The sequence below is a fragment of the Nomascus leucogenys genome, unplaced genomic scaffold (assembly GCF_006542625.1).
Source record: "Nomascus leucogenys isolate Asia unplaced genomic scaffold, Asia_NLE_v1 Super-Scaffold_258, whole genome shotgun sequence".
In the NCBI taxonomy this organism is placed as follows: Eukaryota; Metazoa; Chordata; class Mammalia; order Primates; family Hylobatidae; genus Nomascus; species Nomascus leucogenys.
Window position 1 is genome coordinate 3,309,976 of NW_022095769.1, and position 13,050 is coordinate 3,323,025.

Below are 13,050 nucleotides of genomic sequence, written 5' to 3' on the forward strand. Positions count from 1 at the left end.
GTGTTTTATTATGCAAATGATATCTTGGTTGAGGTCGAGCCATTTCTTGTGTCTGATGTTAAAAAAAATGATAATTTCCTCAGCAAGTCATCGTCGTTAATGAAGTTTTACAAAAACAGATACAACCAAAGGAAAATAAAATTTCACAGGTGATAAATTTTTCCAATTTCCCTGGCAGAATTCGATAGGATTGTTAAATTAAGAGTGAAGGTGTCTGTTAGAAAGCAACGAGCAGTGATGGGTAATTTTATAGAGTGGAAAATTGAATCAAATTGCTACATTAAAACACAGCTCCTCTGAGAATCTTCCCTTTCACAGTCGGCTCCATTGCAACAGCAGGGTGCAGAAATGGATCTAATTCACGATACTCCCTAAAAGGAGATGCACTCCCCAACTTGGCCAGAATCTTCCTAGTGAGCTCACATTCTGCTCACTCCTGCCCAGGCTTGGGGAAATATCCGGGTGACACTCCACTTTGGGTTACAACTGTGGAAAAATGCTCTGGGAAAACCTCAGTGAACCTCAGGTGGAAAGAAAGGGACTTTTTCTGCACCATGTTTCGTTTTCAAAGGAGCCAGGAGGGAGGGGGCTGATGCTCAGAGACACAGAGCAAGGGAGAATAAAGAGAAAGAGTCCTCAAAAAATAAGATGAGTTTGGGACTGTCACCTTACCCCAGGAGTGGGCAGTGAAGGTATGATTGGCTTCCTAATGACCATCTTTCTCCTGCTTCCTAAACTCCTCCCCTTGGCCAATGCAGCACTGCCCAGAGTATCAGGGCATTTTTCCAAAATTCCCACCAGCTGGTAGGTTGGAGTGGTCCCAAGGGCATGAAGACTGGTCTGTGGGTACATTTAACTTCTATCCACAACAGCTGCCCATTGGAAGTGATGAAGGCCACACAGTAGGAAATCCAGGATCTCTGCAGGTTAGGGAAACAACAGCTAAACTGCACCTAGTTTCCAAAGGACAACACTGTACCCTGCCAACAGGTTCTTTCCCATAAGCCTCTATCCATCACAGTTCTTAGAGTCAGAGTTGGAGGTGGGATATATTGGCATTTAATTATCATATGAATATTTCAGCCACAAGTTTCCATCACCCAGCTTCCTGTCCACTCCACTTAGCTGTTGCTTCTGAACTTGCTGTTTGAATTTTGCATAGTGCCACACCTGGAGAAATTAAGAAGGGAATGTGAGGGAGCCTAACACTGTCTCCTTTCTGCTGCCCTCTCATAAGACCACCTACCAAGCAGCGGCACATGAGACAGCAATGGTATCCTAAGCACAGATACTAGCTCTAAATCAGGATGGATTTGCTCTGCCACCTGCTAGCTGTGAGATCTTGAGCAAGTTACTTGCCCTCTCTGTCTGATTGCATTACCTGTAAAACAGGGAAAACAATAGTAGCTGTCTCAGAGGGATGTGCTGAGGAGTCTAGAACTGACATGTGTAAAGTTCTTAGCACAGAGCCCTGGCAAACAATGGCATACAGTGAGTACTCAGTAAATGCTGGCTGTTATTAATGTGATGGTGTTTAAACAGGAAGCGTTACCTCCTTGAAGAACTAGGGATGGTTAGGTCCCTGCCCTCTCGAACCAGACCCAAGACAGTCCAGTTGGTTATTTCCAGCTATGTGTATGGAGCAGGTGAAATTGAAAATCCTGAGCAGATGGAATGTGGAGTGCACCTTCTGCTCAGGCCCATTTTTACTATGAGGCCAGGTGCTGGGTGGAAGGACAGCCTACAGTAACGTTGGATTGTGCTAACACTGCATACTCATCAAGAGTCAAATGATGTGGGCCTCTAACATTTGTTTCATTATAATAGGTAAATGTGCTTTGTGGAGGATATTTAACATTGATGGTTCTGCTAATCCTCCCTTTTGGGATGGGGCCCACACAAGCCCACACTGTCTCTATAGGGAAAGCCATGTAAGTGAGACCTTCCTTCCAGAGTATAATTTAGATGGGCTTCTAAATTATACTTCCTTCCAGAGTATAATTTAGATGGTATGTATGTAATACATACCAAGTCAATAAAAAATGTTTTTTTGTAATCAAAATAATGTATGGGTCATCACATTAAACTCACTCCATCACATTAATCATGGGATAATTAGCATTTGCTACATAGCTAGCACTCTTCTCCCCATGAGGGAAAACCAGAGCACTCAAGGTTTTCAGCCAGGCCACAAAAACGTTAGTCCTGGAAAATATGGTTTCAAGGTTGGTATCTGGTGGAATTTCTGAACATCCGTGTCGAGCATATGTGGGCCCTTGATTTTTTTAGGATCTCATTTGCAGTAGATTAAACTGCAGGGAACTACCACAAAGAAATGCTAAAGCAATATGTAGAAAACGGAGGCTTTTCTGAGCCCTCTCTCACCACCACCACCACCACCCCCGAAGTTATTTTACAGGCCAGCATAGGCCCAGCTCCATGATTCAAGATTCCACAAAAGGACAACTTTTATCAGGTTTTGCTTTGTCTGGGGTCTTAAGGCTGGGATCCAGCAAGACGTCTGAGACCATTGAAGTGCTGTAACTGGGGCCTTGTAGCAGCTGCAATGGCAACGGAATCCGGCTGTGTTCTCTAGAGAGATTTCAGAAGAGCAAATGGAAAGAGAGATGACGAGCCATCTTTGGGAATTTCTGTGCACATTCCAATGCTGCCCACACTGCCCCAGGGTGTTATTATAGACCTAGAAACCAGATTGCTTTAAAATAAAGCATATAACTGAGTTTTTAAAATTTTGAGTCAAATGGAAACAAGCATTCTGTGGAATTATTTTTCCCCCTGTACAGTTGTTCAGACCCACAGGAAGGGGGAACAGTGAAGATAAGAAGTCTAAGGAAATGAAACAAAATGGAGACCAAAAATACAAAGTTTATGAAGAAAGAGCATCAGGGAAGAGTCAACACCATCATCAGGCCTCCTCTGAACTTCTGGACTTTTCTCTGTCTTACTCCCATGCCTACTGAGCCCCAGCCACACAGTGCTGCTTGGCCAGCACCAAAACTAGAATCATGTTGTTTCTTCTACCTAGACCATCCCCCTGATCTCAGCCTGTGGAATTGTACACATTCTGCTCAAATATGTCTCCTCAGTGACACCTTCCCAGATACTCAACTAGAATTAAGCTTTGTTTTAGCCCTCACCAGTGATTTGTATTCAGGTCTTTCTCCCCAATTAGTAGATGCTTAGGTATTATTTGTGAAGTTAAATTCAGTGCATTCCAAGTGTTGCAGTTAGCACAAATTGAGTTTAATATCTTATACATCAAGCCCATATCAGTGAAATAGGATGCAAATATTTTGAGGTAACAGTTGAGATAACCAAATACACAAAAGAGAATTAAATGTGTTATTAGCATCTTGCTTGTATTTTGCATGTAGTCTGATGAGGTGCTATACATCCGTGGATTTATAACGTATCTGTGCATGCTGGGAAGCAGTTTATTTCTACTTTTCTGCATGTCCCCTTTGCACCTTGAGTCTATCTGTATTTCTGTTGCATCTGTCACCACAGCACCTTGACATCTGGTTGCACATTTACACAGTTGGCATTTTTTGAAGCTTTTGTCACTTTCTTTGTTTGGGGAAGTAAGTGATTTCCCCTCTTTCTGATTTAGTCATTTTTTTCTAATGTTATTCTTTCTGATATCAGTGTAGCCGATGTCAGAGGAGTGTCAGAGCAGCACTTCAGAAAATAGCCAGGTGTCATGAGAAGCTGCTGGCTCCTCTCTGTCCCTCTGAGGTGGATTCAGTGTCCTATTCCTCTCAGCCTCTCATTAGTGTCCCTGACATTGTGCCAAGAATGTTGATTGAAATCGACTCTCCGGATACTGATGCTCATTTGTGATGCCCCATGGTTCTCTTACATGTTCGCACAGTTAACAGAATCTTCTTCAACTGTTTTCCCAATTGAGATGAGATATTTGGGGATCAAGTAGAGCATTTAATGTGATAAGTGGACAGTAATCTTTAGAGGTTAATTTGTTTAAAACCTATGTAAGGTTGGGGTCCCATATGCCCTGTTAGGAGCAAGGACCATTATAATCCATTACTGTTTAAAGTTGAGCTAGCACATAAATTTCAATTCACTCTTAAATGAAGATGTATTTCAGTAGATTTAATGCTGAAATGCCTAATAATATTCTTATAAAGAAATTCAACAAGCTCTTTAGCCTAAAAAAAAATTTTTAAATAGTCTCTTAAAATTAAAGTGTCACATTACAGATTAATAAAAATGAGAACTTTAGCTATTTAACCCACCCCTTTTTGTGAGCAACAGGACTTTTTTTCTGTTGTCATATAATAGTTGTCTTTGACTCTGGAGTTGGAAAGACACCTGTTCAGTTTCATGGAAAGATCTGAGATAACTTGTGCCCTCTGAACCTAGGGAGGTGTCTAGGGATGTAATTTTCACAACTAGCTGTGAATGGTGTTTTCTTTCACTATGTGACAGTGCCCCCTACCCAGTCTTCCAAAGACCCCAGAGGCATAGTGCCAAGCCCACCAATGGGAAGTCTTCTTGATTTGAGCCTACTTTCAGCCACCTGGGAAGGACAGTGTTAGATAAAACAGATGTGGGGATTGGAGCTTCCCCGTTTACATCCATCATCGTAGAGCTTAGTAATGGCGGTGAATGATATAAAAACTCTATAGCCAATGTTTTTTTTTCTTTCTAGTTGATTCCAAAAGTGCAGTGGAAATCAAGAGTATCTGGTCTGGAACTGAACTGTATAGAACACATTTCTATTGTTCCATCTTTGTATTGTGACTAGATTAAGTGCTGTTGCCCGAAAGAATAAAGGAATTAAGTTTTAGTTTTCATTTTTATCATTGCAAATACATTTACATTCTCCTATTTTACAAATGCAAAGAGCAGGCAAGCCACTTTCAATAATTTATTTTAAAATCAATGTTAATGAGGTTATGTCTCGTCAGTGGCCGAGTTTTACAATAAAGTCTGATTTATTTAGAAAAGATCTTTGGTGAAGCTTCCCATCTAATGGCGGTGGGAAGGAGGTGGAGTAGCAGCACTGTGACCCTCCAACTTCGGATCCAATTTGTAATTCACAGTGGAGATCTGACCCAATTTACATTGATTAGAATTGGGAGGAAGAGACAGCTGCACACAGACAGCAGAGGTGGAATAAACCCTCTCTGCAAAAGTGCCTAAGCACAGCAAATTATTGGTCTTTGTGATGGAGTTGTTTGATATCAACAAAAGAGCTACTCTCTGTCCAAATTATTGGGTATCTCTAAAACTGAGGATGTACCAACTTTTCCTCTAATGTTTCCAATCCTAAAATTAGTCCCATGTCGAAAAGGAAATGCATCATAACTGAGAAAGGAAGGAAGTGGACGAGTAACGAGAAGACAACGTGCAAAGAATGTTTAATGTGATTTATTTCAGCATGATCTGTTTCCTATATTTGATTTCACTCCTCCATTAGCTTAGATTGTTTTATTCCTCATGGTAGGGTTGAGGGAGCACTACAGATGGCAAGTAGAACATTCTCTGCTGCTAGATCATACATGGCTGTAAGAACTGTTGAGTAAAATTGCTCCTTTTCCCATACTATATTGTAGGGCATATATATATATATATATATATATATATATATATATATATATTTTATTTCCCAGCGTATCCGTCTTTTTTTTTTTTAGAGACAAGGTTTCACTCTGTTGCCCAGGCCCAGGCTGGACTGCAGTGGTGCAATCATGGCTTACTGCAGGCTCAAACTCCTGGGCTCAGGCAATCCTCCTGCCTCAGTCTCCCAGGTAGCTGGAACTACAGGTGTGCATCACTGTGCTTAGCTAATTTTTATTTTTATTTTTTATAGAGACAGGGTCTTGCTCTGTTGTCTATGCTGGTGTCTAACTCTTGGGCTCAAGTGATCCTCCCATCTCAGCCTACAAGAGTGCTGGGATTACAGGCGTGAGCCACCACACCTGGCCGTATCAGTCTCTTTCTTACTTGAAATCAATTACTCCTTTAATGCTTTATAGTATTCTAATATATTTTTATGCTGCTCCTTCTTACCTATGAGCTTGGAGCTTACTTCCCCACTTTGACATACCAGAACTCATATTGCCCTATAAACATTACATTTAAAAAAAGAAAGAGAAATGTCAAAGCTTCATTTAGTGGCAAAACTATGGAGAAGCAAGACAAGCAAATGTCGTTAAGACTCAGGAGAAAGGAAAGTAAATGTGGCCAAGAGGAGCTGAGTATTCAGCCCTCAAAACATTGCTTATTATACCCTATCTACTGTGCATATGTGTGTATATATGTGTGAGTGAGAGAGTGGGAAAAGAGCATGGTGGTAGTGAAAAGAATAGCGAGTGTATTTTTCTTCACTTTGCCCCATGTATAAAATAGCTAATTATGATTCTGGTACACATATTTACTTTATAAGGGCCCAATTCCTATTTTATCAGGTAATGTGATGAAATGAAACCGGTTAATAGGAGTAAGAAACTTAGGCCTATTGTGTTGTAACTTTGACCATATAAACATTTGACTGGAGTTAGACACTGGCATTGACTTACAACCCATTGTGAATCTATGGCAATTAATGAAAAGACCATTCCAGCTACCCTCAGGAGCTTATACTCTAATGAACAAGGCATGCTGAATAAAAACAGTAAAAAGATAACTACAAGCCCCAAGTACTAGGAACATAAAATTATGTACAAGATGGATACATTAAGGATTAAGGACTAATTAATCAAAGAGGGTTTTTTGTTTTTTGTTTTTTCCCCGGGACAGAGTCTTGCTCTGTCACTCAGGCTGGAGTGCAGTGGCACAATCTCGACTCACTGCAACCTCTGCCTCCTGGATTCAAGCAATTCTCCTGCCTCAGCCTCCTGAGTAGCCGGGGTTACAGGTGCCTGCCACAGGCCCGGCTAATTTTTGTATTTTTAGTAGAGACGGGGTTTCACCATGTTGGCCAGGCTGGTCTCCAACTCCTGACCTCATGATCTGCCCGCCTTGGTCTCCCAAAGTGTTGGAATTACAGGCATGAGCCACCACACCCAGCCAATCACAGAGGGTTGTTCACACACACACACACACACACACACACACACTCTAACATCCTAACTCTAGAGTGCTTAAAACTAGAGAGAATGCTTGCATAGAGATAATAATTTTGAAGAGAATTCCAGAGGGAAGGAGAAATAGAGTTTGAGGAAAAGGATTAGGATTCTGGTGATAGACATCTAAATAATCTGATGGACTGGAAGCTCCACGAGGGCAGGAACTCTGACAGTTTTGTTTATTGCTTGTCCCCAGTTCCTAGTGCAATGTCGTGCATGTAATAAGCACTTCAGCATGCTTATGAATAAATGAAAGGGAAGGGAAGGAGAAGGCCAGTTTGAAGGTGACAAATTAATTTTTTTTTTTTAAGAACAAGTAATTGCCAGGCACGGTGGCTCACGCCTGTAATCCCAGCACTTTGGGAGGCCAAGGTGGGTGGATCATCTGAGGTCAGGAGTTTGAGACCAGCCTGATCAACATGGAGAATCCCCATCTCTACTAAAGATACAAAATTAGCTGGGCATGGTGATGTGAGCCTGTAATCCCAGCTACTCGGGAGGCTGAGCTACTCGGGAAGAATCGCTTGAACCCGGAAGGTAGAGGTTGCAGTGAGTCGAGATCACGCCATTGCACTCCAGCCTGGGCAACAAAGAGTGAAACTCTGCCTAAAAAACAGACAAAAAAAACAGTAATTAAACTTTCCTTAGAGAAGAGAGTATGATGAGCTCAGAGAAAGGGGACCTCTCCATATAAAGGACATGAGACTGACTGGCTGGACGCAGTAGCTCACACCTGTAATCCCAATACTTTGGGAGGCCGAGGAGGGCGGATCACCTGACTCCAGGAGTTCAAGACCAACCTGGCCAACATAGTGAAACCCCGTCTCTACTAAAAATACAAAAATTAGCCTGGCATGGTGGTGGGCACCTGTACTCCTAGCTCCTCAGGGGGCTGAGGCAGGAGAATCCCTCGAACCCCGGACATGGAATTTGCAGTGAGCCGAAATAGTTCCACTGCACTCTAGCCTGGGCAACAGAGCAAGACTCTATCTCAAAAAAAAAAAAAAAAAGAACATAAGACTGTGAACCACTAATTACTAATACTGATCATTTATCCCCCCAGATGAAGAGCATGATCTAGAAGAAGATGAGAGTGGCACTCGACGAAAAGGAGGTATAAGAGCTTTTAAATGCACAGGCACTGGGTAGGACATTATGGGCTTCTGATTAGAGAAAGCACTCTTCTCTGAGACTACAAAAATTACTGGACTCAATAATTAAGAGAGTACCTGTGTGTGAACCCCAAAGCCCCAAATAAAGTGACTGGGTAGGGAAATACCTAAACTTTAAAAGCAACCATACATTCACTTTAATTAATGTTCCCAGAACAGCCAAGATTTATCCTAGAGAGGGTGGGAAGCCAAACCAGATATTTATTTTTTCCTATCAGTATTTCTTATATCAGTACAGTGAAAATAGAATTGCCTCATCTCTAAGAGATCAGAGGATTGAGAATGGAAAGAATGGAAACATCTCCTCTCTGAGAGGCCCGGAGATTGCAAGTTCAGAGGGGAATGGAAATGTGTCAGATCTGAAAAGTGAACACGGGGTGAAAGATAGAATTGCTTGGTGATGCTGACTTCTGATGGCCTGGTTTGATTCCAGGCACATTTGGAAATGAATACGTAACAGGTTTGTTGAATATAAAATTACATCTTATTCATCCCAGACTGTTAACCATGCTTCAGGCTGTTAGTGAGCCCATTCTTTCTAAGGTCAGATGCCCCTCTGAAGCCTCCTAAGTGGACCAAGGACCTATTCCACCGTTGTCAGTAAAGGAATGCTGCACATTGCAAGGGCCACCTCAAGGACATTTGTTCCATCAGCAGAGCCCTAATCATGACTGATTTAGATACTGGCTGATATTTTTCTTAGGAAGTCTATGAAAATCTTAAGCCTAGGAATTCTTGCCTTCTTTCCTTCCCTGCTCCTTCTCCGTTATCTGGCCCTGTCTTTTCCCATTCTCCTCTCTCCTTTCCTTGTGCTTTTTCTTCTCTTCCTTATCCATCCAGCAAAACCCCCATTTCTAGGTTCATTCTCTACAGAAAGTGAATACTTAAAAGGTTCAGGACCCAACTTCCTAAGGGTCCAGCAGCTCCCAGGGAAGAGAAGAGACAACAAAGATGCAGCCTCAGAAGTCATGTGCCAAAGCAGGAGAGAAAGAAAGCAGCAGAGGCGGGTGTAATGCATGGATGTGAGTGTGGCTGCAAGTACTTCATGATAATGAACACATGTGATTAGGTCCATTCTGAAACCTATTTCCTTCTGTTGTCTACTTACTGTGCAGAATTCCAAATGAAAATCTGTTCTGACCCACCCACGTTCCACATATATCTTTCCTCAACCAACTTCCATCACCAGTGCAGAAAAGAAACGCTTCATGTGGACAGCTTGGGTGGAGTAATTGTAAGCTTCCTATGGCGAATTTCATATTAAACTCCATTCAGGAAGCATCGATCTTTTAGCAAAGTCTAGAATCCAGTTTCAGACTCCTCCCTTATCTCATTTCCTCCTTCTACCTCTTTCTCTAAGGTTATATCTGGGAGGTGAGAGGAGATTTATTTCTTAACTGTTCCTACAGCAATAATTCAAGTAGGTTTAAAAAAAAAATTCTTTTGTTCCTCATGCTTCCTGCCTCCAAAATAAGTGTTGTTAAAGTATAGCAAGCTCTGAAAATGTTTCTATGGTTTACACTTCCCACCAATTATAATGATTGGTGACTTAGTGATTAAAAAACAGGAGGACTTTTTGCTCTCTCTGCAGAATCTGAGGCAGGAATTTTTATTATTTGTGTTTACTTATTTATCGATTGATTTTATATACTGCCTTTTCTCCAAAGGCGCTATAGAAATGGTGAAAAATACATAAATCCAAATGTTATCATTTAGTTTTGTAACAATAAAATATAGAGGTCTGGGGGAAGGGCAGGCAGCCCCAGTGAAGGCATTTAAAAGGCAGGAAGCTCTAGGACAGTGTGAATTCCTATGTCATAGACAAGCTACACAAGTTTGGGCTACTTAGGTTTTCTCAGGTGTGTGTTTTTTTGTTTGTTTGTTTGCTTTTTGAGACGGAGTCTCGCTCTGTTGTCCAGGCTGGAGTGCAATGGCGCTATCTCCGCTCACTGCAACGTCTGCCTCCTGGGTTCAAGTGATTCTTCTGCCTCAGCTTCCCGAGTAGCTGGGATTACAGGCACATGGCACCACGCCCAGCTAATTTTTGTACTTTTAGTAGAGACGGGGTTTCACCATGCTGGCCAGGCTGGTCTGGAACTCCTGACCTCAGGTGATCCGACCGTCTTGGCCTCCCAAAGTGCTGGGATTACAAGCATGAGCCACCGCGCCCAGCCTTTTCTCAGGTGTTAACATGCTTTTGGGGAGAAAAAAATACATAAGCAAGTTGACCTTTCCCTTCTTCCTTTTTTCCCAAAAGATGCTATGGCTAGCAGAGTTACTTTTAAAATCCAAGTACTTTTCTCCAACCTCGATGGATCCTGTTCCTTGAATGCTGTGCTTTTTTCCCTGATGGAATTGCTAACATTCCTAAGGCCCAACTAGATCTTATCAGAATAGGGGGGAAGGGATTCAGTCCATCCTTATTGAGTGTTAATGACCCTGTAAGATGTAATTTCTTTTATTTCATTCTGTTACCTAGAAAATCTATCACAGCCTTGTAGTATTGATTGCTCAATCTATAAAGAGCTCAGTTTACAGCATGACTGTTAGTAACAGGGTTATTTTAATGAGTGACTCTTCAACACCTCAGAGTTTCACTAAATTCCAACCCATCAGCCCAGTAGTCTAACATAAGTCTATAATGAAATTAACTCCTACATGAAAAGAACCCAGTAACAAAAAAAACTCCTGTATCATTTTTATAAAAATTACTGGACATCTGTTTGCATGTGCTATGTCAAATAAAAAGCAACCCTGGAGGCACAAATCATCCTTAGATACATAAAATCCCTGACCAAGGAAAACCTGAAACAGACCCCTCCCACTCGTACCTCCCTCAGTCTGCATCCAACCCCAACTCTGAAATTGTGGGCAAACTAAGCCAAAAGGAGACACAGACCACACTACTGTGGTCTTATAAGCAAATGATTGCTTTTAGGAGGGCCAAAAAATGGTTGCTTATACCATTCCATCTCTGAGGCCCTCTTCTCACTTTAGTGCGCGCCAATAGAGTGAACTACTACATGAAAGAAACAAAGGGAAACCACAGAGGTGTTTGCAGCTCTTACCTTTTGAAGCCTGTTTTCCAAGACCAAACATGAGCTGATTATTAACCAGCTAAAATTTTGGCCCAACGAAAAGAGGAAATGACATGAAAATCAGAATCTGAGTGTACCCCACTTCCAAATCATACTTATAACACTAGGATCATAGTAATTTCAAAACTCAAGATTAAAGGACTATGAAATAAGCAAATGGTATTATCCAATTGCTCTTCCTCCTCTGGTGCCACAGTCAGTGGGGGCTTGGGAAATATTTTCATAGCTTTCTTCCGAAATAGTTAATAAACTATCAAGGCTGGGTGCGGTAACTAACATCTGTAATTCCAGCACTTTGGGAGGCGAAGATGGGAGAATTGCTTGAGCCTGGGAGTTTGAGATCAACCTGGGCAACAAAGCAAGACCCTGTGTTTTCAAAAAATTAAAAAGATTAGCTGGGTGTGGTGGCATGCACCTGTAGTCCCAGCTACTCAGGAGGCTGCAGGGGGAAGATAGCTTGAGCCCAGGAGTTCAAGGCTGCCGTGAGCTATGATTGTGCCACTGCACTTCAGCCTGGGTGACAGAGCAAGACCTTGTTTCAGAAAAAAAAAAAAGAAAGAAAATTTGTCAGAGTTTACTTGAATGGACTGAACGTGTTAGACCTTTCTGACCTGGCTTAAAGAACATTTCAAGTCACTTCCAATGGGTCACTACTTTGGCGTTTTTTGTCCAAGTCTCACCATCCCATCCTCTCGTAGGACTGGCTTTATCCATCTTCACATTTGTCTCTCTTTTTCGTAACTTAAGAGGTTGTACTAATGCCAGGCCTTATTGACACGATCATTTTAGTAATCAAGAAAATGTAAATAACATGCTGGCCTGCCTTTAGCCACTTTTCCCTTGTCACAGCCTGAATTCTGTTGCTACCCAGTCACTCCCAAACATAAGCTGAACTCTGGAAGGAACAGTCAGTTTTTATTGTCCCTAAGGAAGGAGAAAGGCAGAGAGATGTCCTGGTCCTTTTTACCTTAAAACTTTGCTCATCATACAGGCTAATTTTCAGCCATTGACTATCATCAGTAGCACCAACTTGGCCTCAGTTACAAGAGAAATGACTGTCACTAGTTGTAAAGAACGTGGCATGCAATGACAAATGCTTTGCAATAAATAGAAAAAGGAAACCAATACTTTTTTTTAACTTGGTCTGTTGCTATTCTTCTTATGACATTTTGGTTGCCTGGAGTTTAGCTTCCCTTACATAGGATAAAGAGAGTAAGATGCTGCTTTTTTTTTCTCTAGAAAAAGCCCTTCTCAGCTCTGCTAGCAATTTAAATGCAGTGATCATACCCATTAGCTTCTCTATCATTGTAATTGTTGTTAATTGTTATAACTGTTTTAGTTATTAGTGGTGTCATTATTGCTCTAGGTCCTCTGTCTGTTTTATGCTGGATATATTAGTGCTTTGCTTTCGAATTGCCAGGCTTTATTTAGTGCAGAGTTACGTTTTTTGGAGAGACATTGAGAAATGCTGGCATTAAGCTTTATTCTTTTGTTTTTCATTCCAAATGGACAGACTGGAAAAAAAATAATTAGATGGAATAATGTCCTCAAAATGAGAATTAGGATGTTTTGAATTAATTAAATGGTCAGAATGCTGTACCATTTCTGATTTCAGACGCCTGCCAGACTAGTGTAAGCCTAAAGGAATCTAAATCCAGCCCATAGAGG

General features: G+C 41.5%; 1 protein-coding gene across 2 annotated transcripts in view; it reads left to right on the forward strand.

The window, feature by feature from the left end:
- The window catches only part of SKAP1 (src kinase associated phosphoprotein 1), a 312,702-nt gene that overhangs the window by 267,001 nt on the left and 32,651 nt on the right, over nt 1–13,050 (forward strand). For both annotated transcript variants that reach the window (XM_003278731.4, XM_012503658.2), the window contains exon 10: nt 8,176–8,226. In XM_003278731.4, the coding sequence (XP_003278779.1) occupies nt 8,176–8,226 (51 nt within the window). The remainder of the gene's footprint in view (nt 1–8,175; nt 8,227–13,050) is intronic.